Source organism: Parasteatoda tepidariorum, chromosome 9 (genome assembly GCF_982258835.1).
Source record: "Parasteatoda tepidariorum strain Cologne lab strain chromosome 9, Ptep-v5.0, whole genome shotgun sequence".
In the NCBI taxonomy this organism is placed as follows: Eukaryota; Metazoa; Arthropoda; class Arachnida; order Araneae; family Theridiidae; genus Parasteatoda; species Parasteatoda tepidariorum.
In genome coordinates, this window is record NC_141763.1 from 11,537,908 (window position 1) to 11,560,994 (window position 23,087).

The window sequence follows — 23,087 nt, forward strand, 5'->3', positions numbered from 1 at the left end:
CACACATGTGACCTATGATGTCAGCGCCAGCTAATATTTATCACCAAAATGGCGTATTAAAGATGAGTTAAGTTTCTCTTCATAAGTTAGAATGACAATTAACATTAAGTTAATTAAATACCGAGTCATATCACACATTGAATTAATTTAAACATAATTCTTCCTCATCTATTTCTTTAATTTAACTGATTTATTATTTGTTTATATATATTATTGTAATTATGTGATACATTTTTGTTTTGTGCACCTGGTAACTTCGATGAATAATTAGTTTGTCTATGTTCCACATGGCTATGTGACTGTCTTTGTGTGAAGTCTCTCTGTAAATATATGTAGTGAAAGAATTGAAATCTTTCAGAAAGAATTTTGGATGCGTCACTAAGAGAATTGATACTCGGCGGGCTTGGCTAACTCAAAATAGAACGGAAAGAACAGTTGCTAATGTAATCAAATGCACATTTCAACAAACAATCAGGATCTAGATACCCACACTACATCAGTTTTAGGTATCCCATTACTTTGCCAATTTCACAATATAACAAATAATATGCATGTTACGTTAAGCATACATTGTGATTATAAACATGACATACATCAATAGTGTAACGCATGATTCAAAACTTAAATGCAATGACAAACTTCATTTAAATAAAATTAAAAATCTTTTTTTTCTTCCAATTCATATAAATTACGCTAATTATATACTGAACTTCACATTAAAATACATTTAGCATTGCTTTTTATACATTATCTTTAATGTATTTAGAGTATCTATGCTAAAAAACATTGCAATTTATTATCTATTGACAAACATTTGAGTTAATGCAAGTTGTGTAGTGGCCAAAAAAAAAAAAAAAAAAAAAAATATATCAGGGCAATTTTTGGAACAGTACACATACATCAGACTACTTTTAAAAAAGATAAAATAGAAGCTAGAAAAAGACTCGTGTGCTATACCGAATTTTATAAATCCTAAGAATAATAAATTATACAATTTGTAATTTCTGAATTGCACTGTTTAGAATATAAAGCACTGAATAACTCATAATAGACTGATATATAAAAAATGTCTTTTGCAATATTGAATTAAAAAACAAGTATCAGTTAGTTAATATACACCATAGCAAAATGGATGAACATTGAAATTTGATTTGGATGAGCATTGAAATCAATTATTTTAATAACCACATTTGTATGTGAAGAAAATGAAATGTTATAAACACTCACGAAGATTAGAAATGTCAGGAAAAATCATTTTTTATTAGGAATATATGGGGAACTACGAACTCTTAAATAATGAAAATCAATGAATCAAAAGTCACATAGAATGTAAAAAAAGACAACTTAAATTATCAATATTAAGAATGAACCCTGTAAACTTTATTGATTGAAAATAATTTAATACTTTCACAATTTATTCTTGTGAATAAAAATTGACTTAAATATACATAATTTACTAGCATTAAATCCCTTCAATGGCATGTTAGTCACATATTACTCATTTTTGGAAACATCTATAAATAATAAAAAAAAACTTCCCTTTGATTTATCATAATGTTACAACATAAGAATTAATTTACTCTTACAAATAAAATTCTATTAAAACTCTGAACTTATTATTAATTATTAGCCCTTCAATAAGAGGAAAAAATGTTGTAAATAAAAAATAATTAGAGAAAGTTGATAATTAAGTTGTTTTTAGCAATCATCCATTTAAGCAATGGCAAAACATAATTCGTTTTATTGTTAATAAATACAGTTAACATTAATAAAAGAACATATATTTAATGCTTCCCTAATATAAGGCATTTATTACACATCTTTTTCCAAATTCAGGAGAACTTTTTTTTCAACTATTTTTTCTAATACCTATAATAAAATTCCTTGAATATTTTGCTATGAAAATTTTTTATTTATGCTCTTGGAATTTTAAATAAATATAAATAATGTCAAGCACAGAAATCAAGTTTAGTTGTATAACTATTAAACTATTTTAATTATATTTGGAATTTCAAAAAGTAATTGTGATAAAAAATTTATTCAAATATTCAAAGAATGTTTAAAAATAATATAAACGATAATTATCTTTATCACAGAAAAAAGTAACTATCAAAAATATAGCACTTACAGAAATTTTTTTAACTATAAATAGAATTATTTTCAATTTTTTTTCTTCAAAAATTCAAAACAGTAATTAATACATGCTTAAAATTATCACTATTACTTACTTTTTCTTCAAGTACTGCAGTTGATCGGTGAGTCAATGCAAACTGCATATAGCAGTTTGTACTGCAAAAGATGACTTCATCTTCTTCCTTTATTAAAATATAACACAACAATCAGAATTAACGAGTAAAACTTCTAAAAACTAGTGTCTTATGTGCCACAAAAGTATCACAGCAATTATGCAATTATATATCATACAAACAAAACTATTTCTAACTACACTTAATAATTTTTGCATAATTGTTCCACCTAAACACTTCTGAATAAAAAATTAAATTCATTTGCTTAATATGAATCAATATAATTTTTACTGTTATCATTTTGAATAAAATTTTAGTGCATATTTTAAAAATTTTATACACATTTAAATAAGATAGAGAAAGAAAACAAAATTCGTCAATTTTAAACTGTTTTTTGTAAAAAATTTATAACTTAGTTAAACTTATATTTGTTGGAAATATAATCGATAATTCCTCAAATCAGCCAAATCTATGTTTGTTGTTTATCTCTAGTTAAGTCACAGGATGACATGGTAAAAGTTTGATGTCGGACATTTATTGGGATTGGTAACAAACGCTCTGGAGACAATGTTTTCTGAACAAGAAACGCCAGTAACTACTCAATTCTTCACCTACTTGTAAGATAATTTATACAAGATGCTCAGTAAGATAATTTATTCTGGCTAAATTGGTCGATGATGCTGAATCTCGATGTTCAAAGGCTGAGAGCTAATCGAGTTCTCTCTCTCCTTTTGTTTTGATAAAGCTGCAATGTAAGTTTTCTGGAAAAGGAGTCCATGCTCCAGCACCCTATGGCAGAATTTTTTCAAGCCTTCTGCAACAAACTTCCCTAGCATTAATATTTTTTTTAAAGATACTTTTAAGTGCAACAATTACTAATTTAAAGTAACAGAAACGTTGTGTTTACAGAAGAAAGTATAGAACAAAAATGAATAAAAAATTTTAATTGTAAAAGTAATATTTTTTTATTCTAATATTATAGGCACTTTCTTCCATTTCGTTGGCAGAAAAAAGCACTAATTATTACTTTATTCGAACTTTGTAAATCATTACTAAAATTAAAATTCGTAAACAAATTAAATGATAATAAATAAAAATTCGTACATAAATTAAAAGTTTCAAAATCTGCGCAGTAACTCCAAAATAAAGATCGAGGACTAAATTATGCAAATAGGATTCTTTAGAAAAGAGAAACTTAAATAAGTGTAAAACATGATGTTCTTTAAAGAAAAAAAAATCAAAGAAAGAACATCATTTCTAGCGAGAACTGCTTAGACTTTTGTGATTTCTACATTTTTTATTTTATATTATTAATTTGTAATTCTAGCTGAAGCCACAGACTTCTTTTAAAATCTCAATTGACAAGAGAAAAATCATGATTTTTTCTTTCCTCTCTGATGCCCAAGAAAGAGGTCTTCGAAGAAAAAAAAATTCTGCAGAAAGGAAAACCAAAAGTTTTCCCTTTTCAAATGAAAAACTTTTCTGCAAGAACTCACGGGGCTCCAGCATGGAACTTGATGACATGCAGCTGTAAGCATTTTACCTTGTTTTTTCATCAAATCATTTGTACTTTATTCATGTGTCACAATCGTCAATAGAATATATGTTTCAGAAGGAGCTGTATTTTCCTGAGTTCTCCCATTGTGTTAAAATTTACTCTGCTATCTACTTATGTATTTTGTTGTCCTATGTTACTATTTTTATTATTTGTTTTGTATTCTGCATCAGAAGTGATCCAAATTAACTGATTCTATTGATTCAAATAATATTGATGATTCAATTTTCCCAACTCTAACTATTTGTTCTTATAATTTAGTGTCAGAATTCTCTGCATTCCATATTTGAGTATTTATTGGATAGAAAAAAATGTCTTCCAAAAATTCTGGTCGTATAAAAATTAAAAAATATTGGATTTTATTTTTAACGTAAATAAAAAAAATAATTGTTATAAATAACAAAAATCTTTTTTATAGACTTCCAAAAAATATGTTTGGACCAATTATAAACAGTTAGACTATTGCTGTTCTTGAATTTTAAAAAATGTTAAAATAGATAACAGTACCTGTTCTTCTTTTGACATACAAGCCAGATCTGATGCCTTTTTTCTTATGCCAGCACTCAAAACAACAATGTCGCAATGCCGACAAAACCGGGGTTTCCCATTTAATAATGAATGAATGCTCACTTCAGAATTTTTAGCTGTAAATGAAGAAAAATAATGGTGACATGAAAATCATTCTTTTTTATTTTAAATTACATAATTATAATGATCTAAAAAAAATTTCAAAAAATAAAAAGAGTCCAAATGAAAATATTAAATTTTATATTTAAAATACTTATAATTCTTTAGCCAATTATTATTTCAATAGCATTTTTCTTCAAAAATTTCAAAATTTCAGTGACACACACATCACTTTTCAACATAAATGTTTTCTACATAAAAATGCAAGTTAAATACTTGTAAAACAGATAAATATTGGCAGATGTCAACCCACAATAAGGTTAGTACAATTGTTTAGAAACAAAAGCCTAAGGTTTTCATAAATACACTCCTATATTTGGTCACGAATAAATTTTAAAACATAATTAAAATCAAAAATGAACAAAAGATTTTTGTATAAAAAGAGTCATTTTTAAGTAGTATTGGTGCATAATGAAGAAGAAAAATAAGCCAAAGCTGTAATGTAGAAGAGGCATGTGGTGACAATAGATTTGGTAAGAATAAACTTTGCATATAATGTATGTAATATATATAATTAAATAAATTATTTTAAAAGAAAATCAGAAAAATAAATGAATACGTTTTTCATTCAACTTATTCTTTTATTAAAAAAATAAGAATTCTCAGAGATTTCCTAGCTATATAAAAAAAATTTTAACGAAAATTCAGGAGAATATTTTTGTTACCTAAATACAACAATTTTCTGTATGGAAGGAATACTTTTTATTTCATAGTAAACCAATGTTGCAAATGCTGGAAATTCTACTTTTTTTAATAAGCAATAAAGTTTATTTTAACAAAATAAATAAAATAATTTATTGTACTGTTTAAAATAAATTATTGTACTAATTTACATAACTAACAATTTAATACAGTAGGGAACCGATTATCCGGAACGGTCGGGACCATCGCTATTCCGGATAACTGATTTTTCCGGATTTCTGAATTGCTACAAAAAGCCGTTTTTTTATTGTTAAACCCAACTAAAAAAAAATTTGGAAATAATCTTAAAAATAAGAAAAAACGATGAATTAATTAGTAGTTCACTAATGATTATTTCCAAAATGATGGTAAGGTAAACATCCTTAAAAAAAGAAAGAAAAATCGTAAAATTTTATGAGGAAAAAAATTTGTTTTTTTTTTTTTTAAATGGCGAGAAAAGTTTTTGGTTTTCCGGTTTTCTGATTTCCGGATAACGGGTTCTGTACTGTACAATAAATGATAACAATTACAATTAGAAGAACGTTCCTAATTACCTAAATTTTCCAAATTTACTATTACAGCCATATATAAAGTAATCAATATTAAATGAAATATGAAACTCACATCTACGATACAAGCCAAGTTTCTGACTAGGTGGTGTTGCGGTTCTTTCAACAATTTCGTAAGATGCAGGTATAGGAATTTTCAATAGGTCAGCAAGAGCAGATAACACTCCACAGATGTCTTCTGCTGCTGCAGAAGTTAGAGTCAAAGTCACAGCAACATTTCCAGAATCTTTCAAGGGAGCAGAATATCCTCCTAAGCCAGACATCTTGGTCTTCAGCAAGCCTAAATCCGGGTCCTCATCTGGAATATTCTCTTTGTCCTATAACAATGAAAAAATAAGTAAAAAATTAGGCAATAACCGTAATAAATGAATTATTAATTATAGTCGCGACGAGATAATGGAAATAAGTAGCCCTGAAATGGAAAACAAATTCCCTGATTTTTGTAACCAGTGGCAGAGAGGTTATTAATAATTTTTCAAACATGCCTTATCTCATACTTAAAATATGTCCAAAACAGTTTTAGATACTTTAATAGATTTTTCTTGATTTTTTTTGGGTATTTTTAATTAAACTCTATGACATTTTCCTAATTTCTCCAGACTGATAAAATTCTCCATTCTACCGCCATTCTGAAACTGGGCTTAGCAGTGGCTAATGTTCTTTCCAATTTTTTTTTTAACTGTACTGGTAACAAAAAAATTAAATGCAGAACTTCTTTTTAAATAAAAACAATTCATTTTTTAAAAACTTCTCAAACAAAAATAAGTGAGCAATTCATTTTTTTAAGAACTTTTCAAACAAAGATAAGTTAGCAGTTTATTTATTTAAAAACTTTTCAAACAAAAATAAATTAGCAATTAATTTTTTTTTAAAATATTTTGCAGTAAAGATTACTTGATTTTTTCCATTTTCATAATTTTAAATTTTTAACGAAAAAATTGTGGTCAAATATAAATAAAATTGATCATACATTTCCTTTCCTTCCTCAAAGGATTAATAAACTTAAGAGCTCAACTACAAACTTAAAAGTTTAATGAACCAATATCGAAAGTTTTAAAATAGAAGATAAAAAGGAATAGGGCATATCACATGTTTACTTTCATAACTTTTATATGATAACTATTTTATAATGCGTTAATTTAATTTTCCTGTTTATTTTGAAACTTTTTTTAACAACCTAAAAAATATACAGCATTTTTGATAACGATTAAAATGCAATACACCTGGAAACACTGTATATTATTGGCAAATACCTTCAAGTAGTTAAGTCAATTTTCTTATCACAATTTTCAGTTTCTTTTAAAAATCATAAATAACATAATGCTTTTAATGTTTAAAAAAAAGTTGTGCACAGATTTCAAGCGTTTGAGAATTTTAAAAAATTTTATGCACAACCACACAGTGATGCAGTTTAGAGGGAACGCTGATTTATGCCATATTAACCCACACATTTTTACCAGTAACCTTTTTCTGAGAAAAATTAAATACAGTATACTCTTGATATCTTGAAAACCTTGTTAAGTCAAAAAAAATACTCTTCATTATAAATCAACCTAATGTTAATTTGAATGCCTATATAGAAGAGTTTCTTCTCAAAATCTTGATATGTGGAATATTTTACTAAATAGAAAATAAATTTTATCTGCAAAATCACAATGTAAGTTAATTGTAAACTAATTCTTTTCAATTCAATGCATAATTATTTTTATCTTACATTTAAAAATAAACTGTCATTTTTATATTTAGACTATCATTCATATTTAGACTATCATTCATCATTCATATTTAGACTATCATTCATATCAGCTATCATTGTATACATATATATTAGCAGTTATTCTATGTTTCCCGACTCTACTTTTTAGAGTCATATTATAGAATATTTTTTTCTACTTTCTTAGAACATATTAAATTCCGAACTTGTAATCTTGAAATGTTTTTAGCATCTCTTCAACTTTGAGATATCGAGATTATACTGTACCTGGACTATTACATACAATAGTACAGTCAATTCGCTATAACTCGAAGTACGATAACTCGAATATTACTATAACTCGATTTTTTTATGAGGTCCCGACCCTTTTATTTTCAATTTCATGTTAATTATTCTCGATTACTCGAATTTTACTCCCTTTAACTCGATTTTTTTTTGATCTTTTAAAGCAAGAAGAAAAACCTAGGAGCTGACATCTTGCCCCTTCCTTTGCAACACACACAATGTCTTTCGCACTCTTCATGGAAAAGCTAAAGCTGTCCTTCTTGAAGTATATGAACAGTGGTTAAATGAAACATTACCAAAATTACTTCAAGGATACAGTGAAAATGATGTTTTCAATATTGATGAAATGGGTTTATTTTTTAAATGTCTTCCAAATAAGACTGATGTTTAAGGATGAAAACAGCTCAGGGGGTAAAATGAGCAAGGAACGTTTGACTCTCCTAGTTGGAGGAAATGCGTCTGGGACAGAGAAATTGCCCTTACTTGTTATCGGAAAAAACCGAAATCGCCGATGTTTCAAGAATGTAAAAACGTATCCTTTGGATTACAAGTCTAACAAAAAGTTTTGGATGACATCAGTTTTATTTGAAGACTATGTAAGAAAATTAGATCGGAAATTCTTCGCTAAAAAAATAAAAGTGATACTCTTTATGGATAAATGCACAGCACATAGTGATCTACCTAATTTGAAAGCAGTAAACTTGCAGTTTCTCCCGCCAAATACAACAGCAAAGTTGCAACCGATGGACCAGGGTATCATAAAGTGCTTCAAACAGTCTTATTGTAAATGGCTTGTCAGGAAAATGATCTTAAATATTGTAAGCAATTAGAAGATTTGTAATTAATAAGCATTAATTAAATAATCCGACAATATTTTGAGAGTCCAAAACCGAATCTAACGGTAAGTCGAACTTCCGATATGTCGAAGTTTTTCGTCAGTCCTATCAGATTCGAGTTATCGCGAATTCACTGTATATAGACACTATAGCAGGGGTGGCGAACCTTTATGCACCAATGTGCCATTTTTTCTAAAAAAAATTTTTATGTTGTCATAGACGTGCCAACAAATCGTTTTGACTTCGTGATTATAGCGTAAGTAATAATACTAAATACTATCTACTCAAAACTATTTATTACAAAATAAAATACATTTTGCAATGTCTCAGTTATACGCATAATTCAACTTAAAGGAACATCAGTGTGACTTCTGTTGTTGCAGATTAGATGACAAATAACTTATATTAGGGTTATAAGATGTTAGTTTAAGCAGAACTGTTAATTAGTTTGCTAGTTATTTATTGTTAGCTTGTTTTTTATGGTTATTAATTGCTTTTTTGGCCTTAATTGTTCAGTCTTTTGTGAATTTTAATTTAATTGTTATTATGCTTCATATCGGAACTTCGTGATCGGTAGTGTGCCCAAAATATTGTGTCGCGTGCCATGTGCCATTGGTTCGCCATCCCTGCACTATAGTATGCAAATACAGATGCTTTATACTTCAGATAATAATACTCAATACTACATATGCTTTGAAAAACAAAAGTTCACATCAATGATTATTGAGCGGGAGAGAAAATTAATCCTGACTCAAATTCATCCACATAAGAAAAAGAAAAGATGTTGGTGAATAAACTACTGAGATTATGCAGACACATCATTTTATTCAGTGAGCCATGTAAATAATAATTATTTGTAAGTCAAACATTAATCTAACTAACTAAATAAAATACAAAAGCTCACTTTATCAATGTCCATTTCTGTTATGTCAGCTTCACTGATGGCTTTAGTATGAGCTATAAATAAGATAATATAATTTAACTTTAATATTCAAAGATTGAACACTAAAAGTATAGATTAAATTATTAAAATACATTCAAGAAACATGTTAGAATTTAAATATTCAAGGAACAGTTCACAAATGATTTTGCGCTTGGAGAAGAGGATTCGAGAGGGAGTAACAAGGAGTGTGACATCACACATTTTGGTTAAAATAAGAAAAAACATTGAAAATCAGCAAATTATATGGTTTTTCAAGAAAATAAGCATTCATCTCATTATTATTGATTAAACACAATTGTTAAAGTTTAAAAATAAAAATATATATTTATAGCATACTCTTTGTAAGTACATATTTATGTCAAGGTTGGGACTTGGGGAAAAAAAATTTTTTTTTCTTCCAAGACACAGGAAGAAAGCGGGAAGAAAATAAAAGTGACCAATATAATTATTGAACAATTACAATTAAATCAGTGTTTTCACTACAGCGCGAGAAAGCGAGAATCTCGCATATTTTTTCTTTTCTCGGCATTAAAAAATTATTACCGCGAAAAATTCGCGCATTCTATAAATCAATTTCAAAATTCGCGAATTTCTTGCATTTTGGAAAAATCTTCGAATTACGCCATGTAGAATAAAATCCGTTTCACTTTTCTTGCTGGATCTTTCATTATTTTCAACATCTGCTCTGTTATCTAGCTTCCCTATTTACCAGTATTGTTCAGAACCTTTTCGAACAACAGAACACAACTCCTCCAAACCACGGAACCCCTTTCAGAACACATATCTCTGCAACTATGTGTTTACCATAGGTAAGGTTTCTTCATGTAAGACGCTCAAATTTTTTATGCACTAATGTAAGATGGACAAATACCTTGTAAAGGCAAAATCTTCTATGATGATGCACCGAAAATATTCAATGCTTTAAAAAATAGAAGACGTTAAAAATGTATTATAATTAAAGAAAAAATTTTTTCAAGAGTTTTTCTGTTTTTTAGTTTTTAGAAATCTCACTTAACTTTTTGAAATCTCACCCTGTTTTTGAGAAAGGGTGAGAAATTCTCACCCATTTTTTTTCTATGATGAAAACATTGTAAATGAATAGTTCAAATTTAAAGCAAACAAAACTTAATATAGTAAAAAAATAATAATTAAAATTTCTTACATTTAATCGTTTAAAAAAATTAACTATTTTCATTCTATTTATTTAGTTCTATAAAGAATTCTAAAATATATATAATCTATCACAATTATCAATTTCAAATTTGAATTTATTTCACTTTTATTTTCATACAAAATATGTTTACTTATATTTAAATAAAATATGAGTACTAATATTAATTTCAGTTTATTGAATATTCTATTTAACTTATCTGTGATACTTACATTATGTTATTATTTATATTCTTATTATTACACTGTTATGTTATTATTATATTGTTATAATTTATATATGTTATTATTATATTTTATTTGAAAATTCTTTATTAAAATAATAATAAAAATAATTAAAAATTCCTTACTAAAATAATAATATAAAAAGTTAAGTTCCTGCAATAATGCCTCAGGCTCTAAAAAATTTATAAGTTTTAGTTTTTAAAATATATATCGGTGATTTCAGTTTCAGGCTGTAAACCTCGAAAAGATACTGAAAATCGCAAAGGAAATGAAAAAAATAAAATAAATAAACTATTACACTGCTCTGGGCATATGTATATATATATATTACCATCACAAACAATAGAATATTAAAAATAAAATAAGCACAACAGCAAATTTATGTAGGAAAATTAAACTAGACTTTTTTTCTGCATTAAAAGCAGGAAAAAGTAAAGTAATTTTGAGTTAAATTACTATAACATAGTTTTTTTTCTTTTCTTTTTTTAAATTACGTCCATCATTTGCTCTCTTGAGCATGAGAAGTCTTGCAGTCCAATATAAAAAAGAAATATCTTCACGGGCGGAGAGCATCTTGAAACTAGAATTATGGGCCTCCTGGAGGGCAGAGCAGTTCTATAGATGCCCGCCATTCACATGGGCCCTATTTGTAACATAGAGTAACATTCAAATCAAAAGTTATATGTTGTACTAAAGTTTCTCTATAACATTAGTACAACATATAACTTTTGATTTGAATTCTTTTTTTTTAATCAATTAATAATCACAATTTATTCCTGGTCAAAAAAAACTTTTTTTTTTTAAAGTAGACTATTCAGGGGTGATTGTGACACAAACTAAAAAACAATGAAAATTTTATGCATAAAAACTTGTTAAGCTATCAATTTATATACTATTCATAGATAATATAATTCTTTTATAATTAAATTACTTATCAATAAAGAATATCACACTTTTATAGTAACTAGTTTAGAAAAAAACTTAGCTTTTACAAGGATAACGATATTGGATTTAAAGAACGCGAAAATACAAATAGAATAATTGGGTTTTTGAATCTCGCTTAAATAAATACGAATTGCGACGCAAATGATGTACGATTTTTAAATCACATGAATACGATTCATAATGAATAACTTTTAAATTAAGTAAATACGAAAATCGAAGTTAGATATTAAAATTCAGTGAATATGGATCCCGATATTAGAGGATTCCAGTGTAGTTTCAAACATTAAAAACTATGAAAATCCGTCAAATCAAAAATTATAATTGCGTAAAAGTCACGTGCCTGAAAAGATTTTGTAAGATTTATAATAAGATAAGAAATCTGCATGGAAAACAAGAATATAGCAAAAGATTATCCAGTGTTACACTATCATGCTAGATACATTTTTAGCTAAAAAAGCTAAATTTATGTATAAAATTATACCAGCATTTATTATTAAAGTCATTTAAAACATATGTTACCACATATGTTCTAAGTTTAATTGCTACTGACAAAATCTGTTAATTGTGTCCGAGTTTTTTGTTATAAAGGCAAACAAAGAGGGAAAGGGATTTTACAGCTTTCTCTAAAAGTCAAGTGGTTTCGTAAATCAATTCAAGATCATTTTGCCCTAAAAATGCGTTAACAAGTTTGAAATATTTTGGGAAATAGGGAAAGTGGATCTAAAAGAAAAGTTAGTTAAATAGAAAATACACTTCACTATTTGGAAGTTATTTTATAAAAAAAATTCCAAAATTTTCTTAGTTCCTCGAAAAAAAAATCGCAAAATAGAGAAATTCGCAATATGGAAGTTCATTAAATAGAAGTCTAAGACTGTATATAATGCCAGTAAAACTCATCACCGATTTAATGAGACAACTAACCTCTTATTGGTATAGGGTACATGAGAGGTATAACAGGAGAGCCATTTCTTTTCTTTTCAGGAAGCAACTTATCAACAAAGACAAGGAGGGGCCATTTGCTCTTCTGTTCAAATATACAGCTTTCTGGTGATGAGGACGAGATGACAGTATCTGGGCTACCAGCATCCCTATAAACAAATTCCAAATTTAATTTTATTCTCTACAAAATATATATTCACACATTTTACTTAAATTTTATCATGTCATGTTCTGAGACCGAAAAATAACAGTTAATGAATAAGTTAAAGGAGGTAAAAAAATTTATATTTATAAACAACCAAGTCAAAGTTCTTGATGATCACATCATAACATTTGGATGTTTTATGTTGGTTTCAATGTTATTCATGATGGTCTGACATCGTTCGATGGTTTACCAACAATCTTCCATCATTCCAAGATGGAAAATGGATCCCTTTTTTTATTTTAACACCTTAAATGCCATGGGGGTCACCGGTGACCAACGAAGCCAAGATTATTAGAAACACATAATTTGAGCACATTTTCAATGCTTTTAATTTTTTTATATTGTTATTGTAACTAAAATGGTTTGAGGAAATTAATGCAATACATACTGAGTAAATCATTTTCACCAGACGGGCAAGCCATGTAAAATTAGTGTGGCATTTAAACGTGTTAGCCATTAAAAGAAGTTTGATTCTCATGGACCAACAATCCATGATGGTTTCAACTATACATTTCCATGAAGGTTTATTGGGAATTCTTGTTGGTTTTCAGGAATACACCATCATTCCAACATTTGATCTCTGAGAAACTATTATGGAAATTTCTGATGGTTCAGCATAAACAAACTATCAAAACAAGTTGCTATTCTTATGCCTGACTATCATAAATCCTTTTGAGTTCCTACATTGGGATGATGGTCACTTAAGTTGTTACCATTAAAAATAAAATGGTTCATGATGAAATTATTGATAGTTACCATCAATATTATGTTGTTCTATCAGTAGAAAACCATCAACAATTTTGAAATTTTTCCAGACTAATTTAATCAAATTTTCTTTTAATTCTTGTAACTGATGGCATACTTACATGGGTCTGTCCAAACATTTTGTGAAAGGTCTGTTTTTGTAAAATTGTGAAAAAATGACTCGTAATTTGTGAACATAAAATAAACATCAAGTCATATTCCATTTTTTCAAACAGGGTCCTGCTTTTATGAATTTGTGCAAATAGGGTCTTGTTATTGCAAAAAACTTTTTCAAGGAGTTTTTAAATTGTTAAGAGATACAAGATTATGCTCAACACTGTAAAATTATAATTATTAAATTTTAAAAAATAAATAGCAATTGCTGCTACTAAATTAGAGATGTAACATACAAATATTTGGTATTTAGCCTATTCTGCTGAGCACAGAATATTCATTTCGGACAAATAAAAGAAGCGTCCGCCGAAGATGAAACAGTTCGTTTACATGTCCTTATACCCCCACACTCCCTGGGAAGAATTTATTGGATTAACAAAACAATAATGAAGATAAACAAATTTGAGAAGGGTTCGATTAAAAGATAAATTATTTTGTGAAGGTTCAGTTTTTAAGTTAAAATATTTGGTGAAGGGTCCGTTTTTATGAAAATATATTTTGTGAAGGGTCCGTTAACGGACCCAAATTTCTTCTAAACAGACTCCTGACTAATTATTATTGATTGTTCAGTTCATGCACATAAAATTTATTTTAAAGCTTTTATTTACAATTCAAGAATAAAACAAACATTTTTTTAAAAACCATTACAAGAATAAACCAAACAAACACACATAAAAAGACTCAGGTACATAGCAGTAAAGAGATATAACACACAATTTTATTTTATGTCATTGCTAATTAAGAGTACAGGGTTGCCACTCAAAACTGGAAGAAAAAAATTCCCTGTGTTTTCCCTGTTCACTATCACTGTGCATTTGTGTGATCTATATTAGTCTAGTTATACTATTTTTAATTTCTGCAAAAACTTTCATAAAGAACAGCTTAACATACTTAAAACAAATAAATATATAATATATGAATACTAGTAAATATATAATAGTAAATGAATACTAGTAAATAGTTTAGTACAGCTGAAATATCCTTAAATATCCCATATCCACTTTTATAAGAAAAAAATAACAAATATAATTCCTAGTATTTTTCCAGTTTGTAAAGAAAAACATAAAATGCCCAGCATTATCGATGATTTTTAAATTCTCTGTATTTTCTAGGATATCCCCATTTTCCCTGCAGAGTAGCAACCCTGAGAGTGGTCAGAACTAAAAATGACTATTAGTCAAAGGGGGAAACATTTTGTCAGTTAACATAAATAAAATACAGTTATTTCATTATTGAAGGCAAAAATGTTTGATTTTGATAGTGCAATATTTTCTAATAATGTTATGGGGCAGTTCAAATATTAAAAAAGCACCTAACGAGTAGTTCATGGTTTTCTTATTTTTGTTGTTAAGGGGAAAGAGAGGGGAAAAAATACTTAAGTAAGTCATTTAATCACATCACTTTCAAAATTTTTACAAAACTTAAAAAAGAACGTAACAAGATATTTTGGAAAACAATTACGCTTGGAAAAAGTAAATTTAAAGTGACAGTTAAGTTATGGGGTAAAATGAAAGAACAAAGAGTTTCGTAGGTCAAGAGATTTAATCACAGAGAAAAAATACAAAAGATTCTTAAGAAATATACTAATCAAAATTTTATAAAATAAATTTGATTATATTAGGAAAAATAAATTGTTTCAAACCTAGTTTATTTGATACCTTGTCTATTTAAATTGTTTTATATGTCTAGTTGAATGTAACCCTAAAATTAGATTACTACTATAAAAGTCAAAGTTGATACGAAAAACAAGGGGTCGTTTCAACTCTCTTACATAAGCATTTGAGAGGATTGGTAATTTCCTTATCTTTGCTAATAAAAAATATAAATCCAAAATTTCAACAAAAAAAATATTTTTACATAATATTTGAACGACCTCTTGTTTCTAAAAGAATATATTTTAAAATTTAAAATATTTTTTGAAAAATTTTAGAATTATAATAAATTTAATATATTAAAAACAATAAAAAAAACTTTGAAGAGCTGTTGATGTATAATCACAGATTAAACCAAAACCGAGCATTAAAAAACAACTTTCAGAATTTGTAGAAAAACTTAAGGTAGAATTTTGCGATAAATATATAAGATAAAATATAAAAATATTAACAGCAATAAGTACAAAAATTTAAATTTGTGTTCATTTATAAGATAATTAGTCAAGTAAGTTTGGTACGTACCTAAAAATTTTGTTACTTGATTCTAGTTCACTGGACTTCAATAAGGTGTCAATTTCATTTTTTTCAATGGCTATAAATATGGAATAAACAAAATAAATAATTACTAACAATGTTTTCTGAATAAATATAACCTAAATAACATGCTTAAGAATTATATACAAAATTTAATAATAACATTTGCTTGTAATTTCGTTTGAGCTACAAGGTGCCCTGCGAATTAGCGCGAGAAGTAATTTTGATAGAAAATTAAAACTTCTGAAACAACATTTTAAAATTGAAGTAAAATGTTCAATTAGAGTTTAATAGAAATTCAGCATGCAGAATTCTTAATAGATAAAAACCATACATTCACCTTTATTCATTCCAGGGAACTCCTGATTATAGAAACCCCTGTATGGTGGGGAGGAAGGTGGTAGAATGGACAATGAAGGTGGGTGTTCATTTGTGTATGGATGGTAAGAATAGATATCATTTTGTCCAGGAATTGTAGAGCAACCAAGTCTACCTTTTAATTGGTTATCTGTTGTGAAAGGAAAATAAATCATTTACTGCAAACTACACAATAAAAAAAAGGAATTATGACCAAACAAAAGTATTACAGCGTGTGTGTGTGTTACACATAATTTGTTTTATAGATAAGTAATGTACAAGGGCTGTTTTTTAAGTAAGGGCCGTTTAAAATAAAAACCAAATGAAAGAAAAAAATTTTCACAGAGCAAATTTATTTTATGATTCTACAAAACGGTCCTTACTTAAAAAAAAGCCCTCAAATTATAATTTAGCAATAAGTTTCTTTGAATCATGTGCTTTATTTTTGCGTCATATTTATTTCATTAATATTAAATTTTGTTTGCAAAAAAAATATCAGGTTTCTAAAGTGTTTTAATTCATATAATTTTACCAAAGAAAGGTACTAAGTTAAATTTATCAGACAATAAGTTGATAATTTCAAAGAATAATTTTGTTCGACAATTACAAAAAAAAGTATTTTGGAAATGATAAAATGTGAGAAAAAATCCCACTTGTTGGATATAAGGACGGTTTTTTCAAGTGGGCCCAATCTGAAAAATTCTGCTGGGTTCAAATTGAAATATTATTGTCAGAATATTATATTATTGGAATATTATATTAATTAATAGTAATTCACTTTTAGACTTTTTTGAACCATTTTAATCAGTGGTATATAAAAAGGTAGCAAAGGGCAAAAGGAAATTCAAGTTTTATTTTTAAAATAAAAACTTTAAAAACTATGTTATTCAAGTAAATTAAAAATCAAAAAATTTGGTTTTTGTCAGACTTAAATAATAAGCTTAACAACAATACTTACAGGAGAAAATGGAATTTTGAAGTAAAAGAAATCTAATACGAAAGTTATATGTCCAACATTTTTTTGTTCGAGGTTTAACGAAATTGAAATTATTTTTTCCACTTGAAAAACCAAAATTTTTTCTTTTATTTGCTATGCTTTAATATGATTTTAAGTTTCAAGCAACAATAAAATGGCTAACACTTTCTCTTGTAGCAGATGAAATCATTAAAACTTGCAGCATTGTCATTAAGCCCAGAGCTCCAGAGGAGATTTGAGCTCTCCAGCTAGCTGGAAAGTAATCGGAATGATTGTTTTAAAACAAAAACAAAAGTGAATGAATACAAACTATGTTTTAACTACGTAAAAACCAAGTAACGGTGAAACTTCCCCAATCATTAGTATGGAAAGAGGCAAAGACAATCAGCTTTGCGATTTTTACTAGTACAATTAATTAAAATAAAGAGATGTTGGATCGAAAATCCAAATATTTTTCCGGTTATCAATTATTTGAAAATCCAAAATTTTTATTTGTAGAAAATTTAATGCTCTAAACAAACTTAAAATACTATATCAGGGCAAAAAGCTAAAGTCAGGACGAAATATTTTTTATCAGGAATATCAGAACAACTAACTATGAACCCTGCATAATGCCAATCGTGTGAAATTAGTCCCAGAGACTTTGATAATGTAGAGGTATCAAATTCTTTTGGTAACAATAAATAATTAGGTAACCAATTAATGAATATTTAAAAAAAATTATTATCTAAGCAAAATTGATGAGTAAAGAAGATGAAATTGTTTTTTAAAAATATTTTATTTTTACTTTTTTTAAGTATGAAGTAAAATTTGAAAAAGTACAGTTATTTTAGACAGGAAAAATTTAAGCAGGTTATAAAACAAGACAGAGCGCAAGCAATAAAAAATAAATATTAAAAAATAAAATAACAAACCTTTTATATTCAAATCTCCAGATCCAAATACAGGAACAGCAGAAAAATTGGGCTTAATATTGGGCTCAATAATCCTTAGAGGAGGCAAAGTGGTCAATTTATTCATCATATTTTCAACATAGTTCTCATACCCTTCTTCGAGTTTTGACGAGCTTCTCCTGCATTTCTTTTTCAGAACAACTCCTCCTTCAGTTTTTACTGGTTCTTCTAATTTTTTCTTTTTCGGTCTTTTACGTTTAATTGGCTTCGGTTTCTCTCCTGGTGGTGGGGTAGGCTCTTTTTCTAACTGGGCTCGTCGAATATCTAAAAAAATTAAAATAAGGAAAATTAAACTAAAATCACAATTAATTTTCGAACATTTTATTAAAGAGATTGAAACACACCCAAATAAGACTGCTTCTTTGCTTTTGCATCATCCAGCTTGTCTTTTCCATCCAAACTGCCCATATCAAACTGAAGATCCAGCTTGGCAAGATCATCCTCTTTTTGCAATTCCTATCATAGACACACAACAACTTAAATGATAGAATAATACACAAATTATAAAAACTTTTCTGGAAAAAAAAGAAGTTGCAACACATATTTAATACTACTAATAAGTAGTACGTCTTTAAGCTAACACAAATGAAGATCAAGGGAGGAAGAAGTAAGAACTCTCCTGCCATTCGCCTGGACCCATGACGGTGGTTATAGTAACGAGGCATAACTATTTCAAGTAGGGGTGTTGGGTCACTGTTTAGAACAGGTTTTGGCTCGGGTCAGCGAGAGAAAGGGCATCTTTTTCTTTAGTCTATTGTGTTAGCTAGTGTGTACAATAGCAGACTGCCTCAGACTTTGTGGCAAGGGGAGTTCTTACTGCAGACAAACTATATGTCTATAAAAGCTGATTCAGAGAATAAACAATTTCGCACTTGGAAAGGTAGGGTTTTTCTGCAATACAGCCAAACTTCCCAGTGTAATAACTTAGTATTCATCGTGTGATGTTATCTGTATTAGGGTTCCACTCAATTTCAGAAAAATATTTCCTGACTTTTCCAGGTATACCAGGTGAAATTTAATGAAAATTGAGACCCTACTTTTATCAGAAAACTTTAATTCTTTTATTCGTAATTGGAATAGTAGATTTTCTGAATAAAAAGATATTAATAAATGAGGAAGCAAACATTTCCGTTTGACTAAAATGTGAAATTTTTACAACAAATAATTGTAATAGATGTTAGAATTATTTAACTCGAATCTCAATAACTAATTACTGTTACTGACAATTTTAAGACTGGTTATTTTTCAGGTAAGATATAGGAATATTCAAGGTTTCGGTAAACAAACTGAACTTTCCCTGATTTTTGGAGTTAAAATAAAATTCCCTGACAGGTTCTCCCTCCCCCGTGGGAACCCTGTGTATACAGTAGAGAATAATTTATCCAGTACCCAGAAAACCGGGGCAAATTTTGCTTGGTTTTTCGCCATTTTGAACTAGAACGACTGAGGAAAAAGTGGAAATTTGACTCATCCTTGAAGTGGGGTCGAGTCAAATGAGAGGGGTGGTGGTATTCTTATTTTAAGATGCGTTACTCTTTTTCGTTGTAATTTGGGTTCGATAAAACATAGATTAACGGCACTTTTTGGTCGGCGCAGAAAACCGGGAAATTCAGACATCCGGGATAGCGATGGTCCTGAGCTTCCATCAGGGGTGATTGTGAGCCCAAGTCAAAATTCCGGAAAATTTCTTAAGTTACAAATAAAAAAACAGTTTAAATTTTAAAAAAATTTCAACAGGGTTTTTTTTTCCTTTTTCTCAATATTTCTTAGTTTACTTAAAATATATTTAAAATTTTACACATACCTATGATGACCTGGAGAAGTAATTAAATTTTAGAAATATGTCTTTTCTTGAGTTTATGATTATAACAACTATTTACTGATAAAAAATGAATATTAATCATGAATATAAGCTTATTAAATATCTCTCTGGCTCTCCCTTACAAACAAATAAAGTAAATTGTGTTTTTAAGTTCCACCTTTGAAAATTTGATTTCCGGAAACTTCTGTGATCAATGATTTTTTGAAACGTCTGGACTTTCGATCTCCGGAAACTTCTGGATCACTGTTAGCGAAAAATCCGGAAATCCGGATTTTTTCCGGAGCACAATCAGCCCTGTTCCATTGATTGGCTCTCTACTGAATCTTTATTCACTGTGTAATGTTTTAAGAATTGTCACTATCTTTTGGTGGAAATAAGGCTTAAAAAGTTGAATTCTGTAGTTTTGCAGAAAAACAACATGTTTGATCATCTAGATTAAATTAAATAAACAAAAAGGACAACAAAATTTAGAAGTGATTAATCTATGTCACGAGCATATTGTGTTGTAGAGGGAAAAAATCCTACTATTATATCATTTTTACGAAAAATGATAAAGCCATCACTAAATTTGGAAGAAAAGAAAAAACATGTTGAGAAATTGAATTATTCAGAATGAAATAATGAAATGCTGATTTGAGGAGAGAAAGGTGAAAAGTTAATGAATCCTGACCAATTAGGGTCAGGAATACACAGATCTTACCAAACATGGTAAAGAAGTACATCTCCCTCTTGAGGGGGGGGGTGTGAAAGAGGGGAAAGAAGTAAAAATCTGGGTGAAACCTGTCAAGAATGTAACAGTGATGAAGGCAAGTAAAAAAAACTCGTGGAAATGAGGGAAAGGGAATAAATATAAATAAAAAATTGAGAACGGGGAGTGAAAGTGACCTTGAATGTACAGGGTATCTACTACATAATCCATGACTAATTCCAAGAATTTTTCATGACTTAATGAAGTTACTATCTTCTCGGACAAAAACACAACAATAAATTTAAAAAAGCATTATAATAACACTAATTGAAATGACAGGTATAACCAAAACTTTTATACTCTGCATCTTCATATTTATAGATTTTAAGTTTAAAACAGGGTAAAGAAAGAATTAAAGCAATAAAATAGCTGAAAAAAATACAAAAGCTAATAATTTTTTCTTCCTCTTTTTTTTCTGCAGAATTATATTCTAAAGATACTTTTCTCATTCATCGGAATGGAAATAAACACACCTGATTTTTCTGTTCTTATTTCGGAATTAAAAAAAATCACCAATGACTGGCTTGCTTTAGCTAGAATTTTTAATTGATAAAATAAAAAAATAAATAATAATAAAAATTCTGAAATCACAGAAGCTTAAAAGATAATTCACTCTAGAAATGATGTTTTTTCTATTATTTTTTTAAACAACATCATAATTTGTAAAGAACATGATAAAAAAAAATTATATTTTAATAACACCATGAAATTGGGAGAGGATTCCATTATGAAAATGAGATATTTTGGTGACCTAAGTCCATGACTTTCCAGGCGCACAGATACCCTGAATGTAGAAAGAGTGAAATCTCAAAGAAAAAAGAAATGAAGAAAAAAAATTCATCACAAGCAAAGATGAAGAACTGAGATAAATTTAAAAGATTGTGGGTCGAATTAAATAGGGGGGGGGGAGAAAGCTGAAAAACAAAATTTATTATCATTTAGAAAAAAAATTATTAAAAAAAGGATTTGTGGGGAATTAATCTTGACTATGCCAACCTTCATCTATCAAAAGGTACCTCATGGTTGAATCAAGTTAGCATGTCTTATACACCAGTGAATTGATGTTTAATTTTCGTAGTGGTAGTTACGCCACAGATTAATATAGTCCCAGGTCACTGTGACACCAAAAAGGATAATTTTGTCATTGCAACATGTATGAAAATTTAATTAGTGAACTCTCCAGAAATTTAGGCCTTGAGGTACAGATTTACAAATATGAAAAACAAATAATGTCATAGACCTTCGAATGACACAATTGATGGGAGGAGAAGTTGATGTGCAAACTTAGCATTCATCACAATTTTTAAGTTAACTAAACATTCTTAAACTAATTTTCAAATCATTCACAAAAGGAATAAACATTAAAAAGAAAGAAAAAAACAGACTTTGCAGGCAAAAAAAAAAAAAAAAAGGAGCCCTGTTATTATCAATAAAAAGTTATAACAGTATTAAAGAGTAACTAATTTATTCATCTCTAATTTAGTTTTTTTTCTTAGTCCATTCTATTTTGATTACAGAAATATTTAATCAGAGTTCCCACTCTATGATGAGATTGAAATTCAAGGACTTTCCAAGGACCTCAACAAAATTTTCAAGGACCTTAATCTAAGACCAATTTTAAAAATTATTCTCTTCTATTTTACTAGAAGCAACAATGCTTGTTGTGGCAATAATTAATTTCAAATATAATACCTAAATGCTTTGCCTATATAGAGAGAAGAGAGTATATGTATTATGGACTAAAATTTATATTTTTTTAAAAACAACCCTACTGGTTTTACATATTAATTCACAAAATCATTTTCAGCACAATCTATAACTAATGGTAATGAGGTGTTAATGGTGAAATCCTTTAATCCTGTGTAAATCCATGTGAAGGCTACATGAAAGACAGAGCTAAATCTTAGGTATTCCATATTCCATGACTATTCCATAACCCCCTCCTCTCCTCTATTAAACATCGTTTCTGAAATTATTCATCCATAATTTACACAACCTTCTCTAAATGTTATGCAGCAACAATTCTTTCTGAAAATAAAAATTAGAAGGAACATATCCCATTTTCACCATGTTTAAAAGTATTATTCGTTATGTGTAATCCACAACTGCCAATGAATATGACCTGGT

General features: G+C 28.2%; 1 protein-coding gene across 12 annotated transcripts in view; it reads right to left on the reverse strand.

Annotated features, from left to right (window-relative positions):
- The window catches only part of LOC107452250 (histone-lysine N-methyltransferase 2C), a 164,250-nt gene that overhangs the window by 29,046 nt on the left and 112,117 nt on the right, over positions 1-23,087 (reverse strand). For all 12 annotated transcript variants that reach the window (XM_071187064.2, XM_087150867.1, XM_043052938.3 and 9 more), the window contains 9 exons: positions 18,735-18,846; positions 18,352-18,654; positions 16,445-16,612; positions 16,093-16,162; positions 12,778-12,944; positions 9,478-9,530; positions 5,794-6,055; positions 4,309-4,445; positions 2,229-2,315 (listed from right to left, as the gene is read on the reverse strand). In XM_071187064.2, the coding sequence (XP_071043165.2) occupies positions 2,229-2,315; positions 4,309-4,445; positions 5,794-6,055; positions 9,478-9,530; positions 12,778-12,944; positions 16,093-16,162; positions 16,445-16,612; positions 18,352-18,654; positions 18,735-18,846 (1,359 nt within the window). The remainder of the gene's footprint in view (positions 1-2,228; positions 2,316-4,308; positions 4,446-5,793; positions 6,056-9,477; positions 9,531-12,777; positions 12,945-16,092; positions 16,163-16,444; positions 16,613-18,351; positions 18,655-18,734; positions 18,847-23,087) is intronic.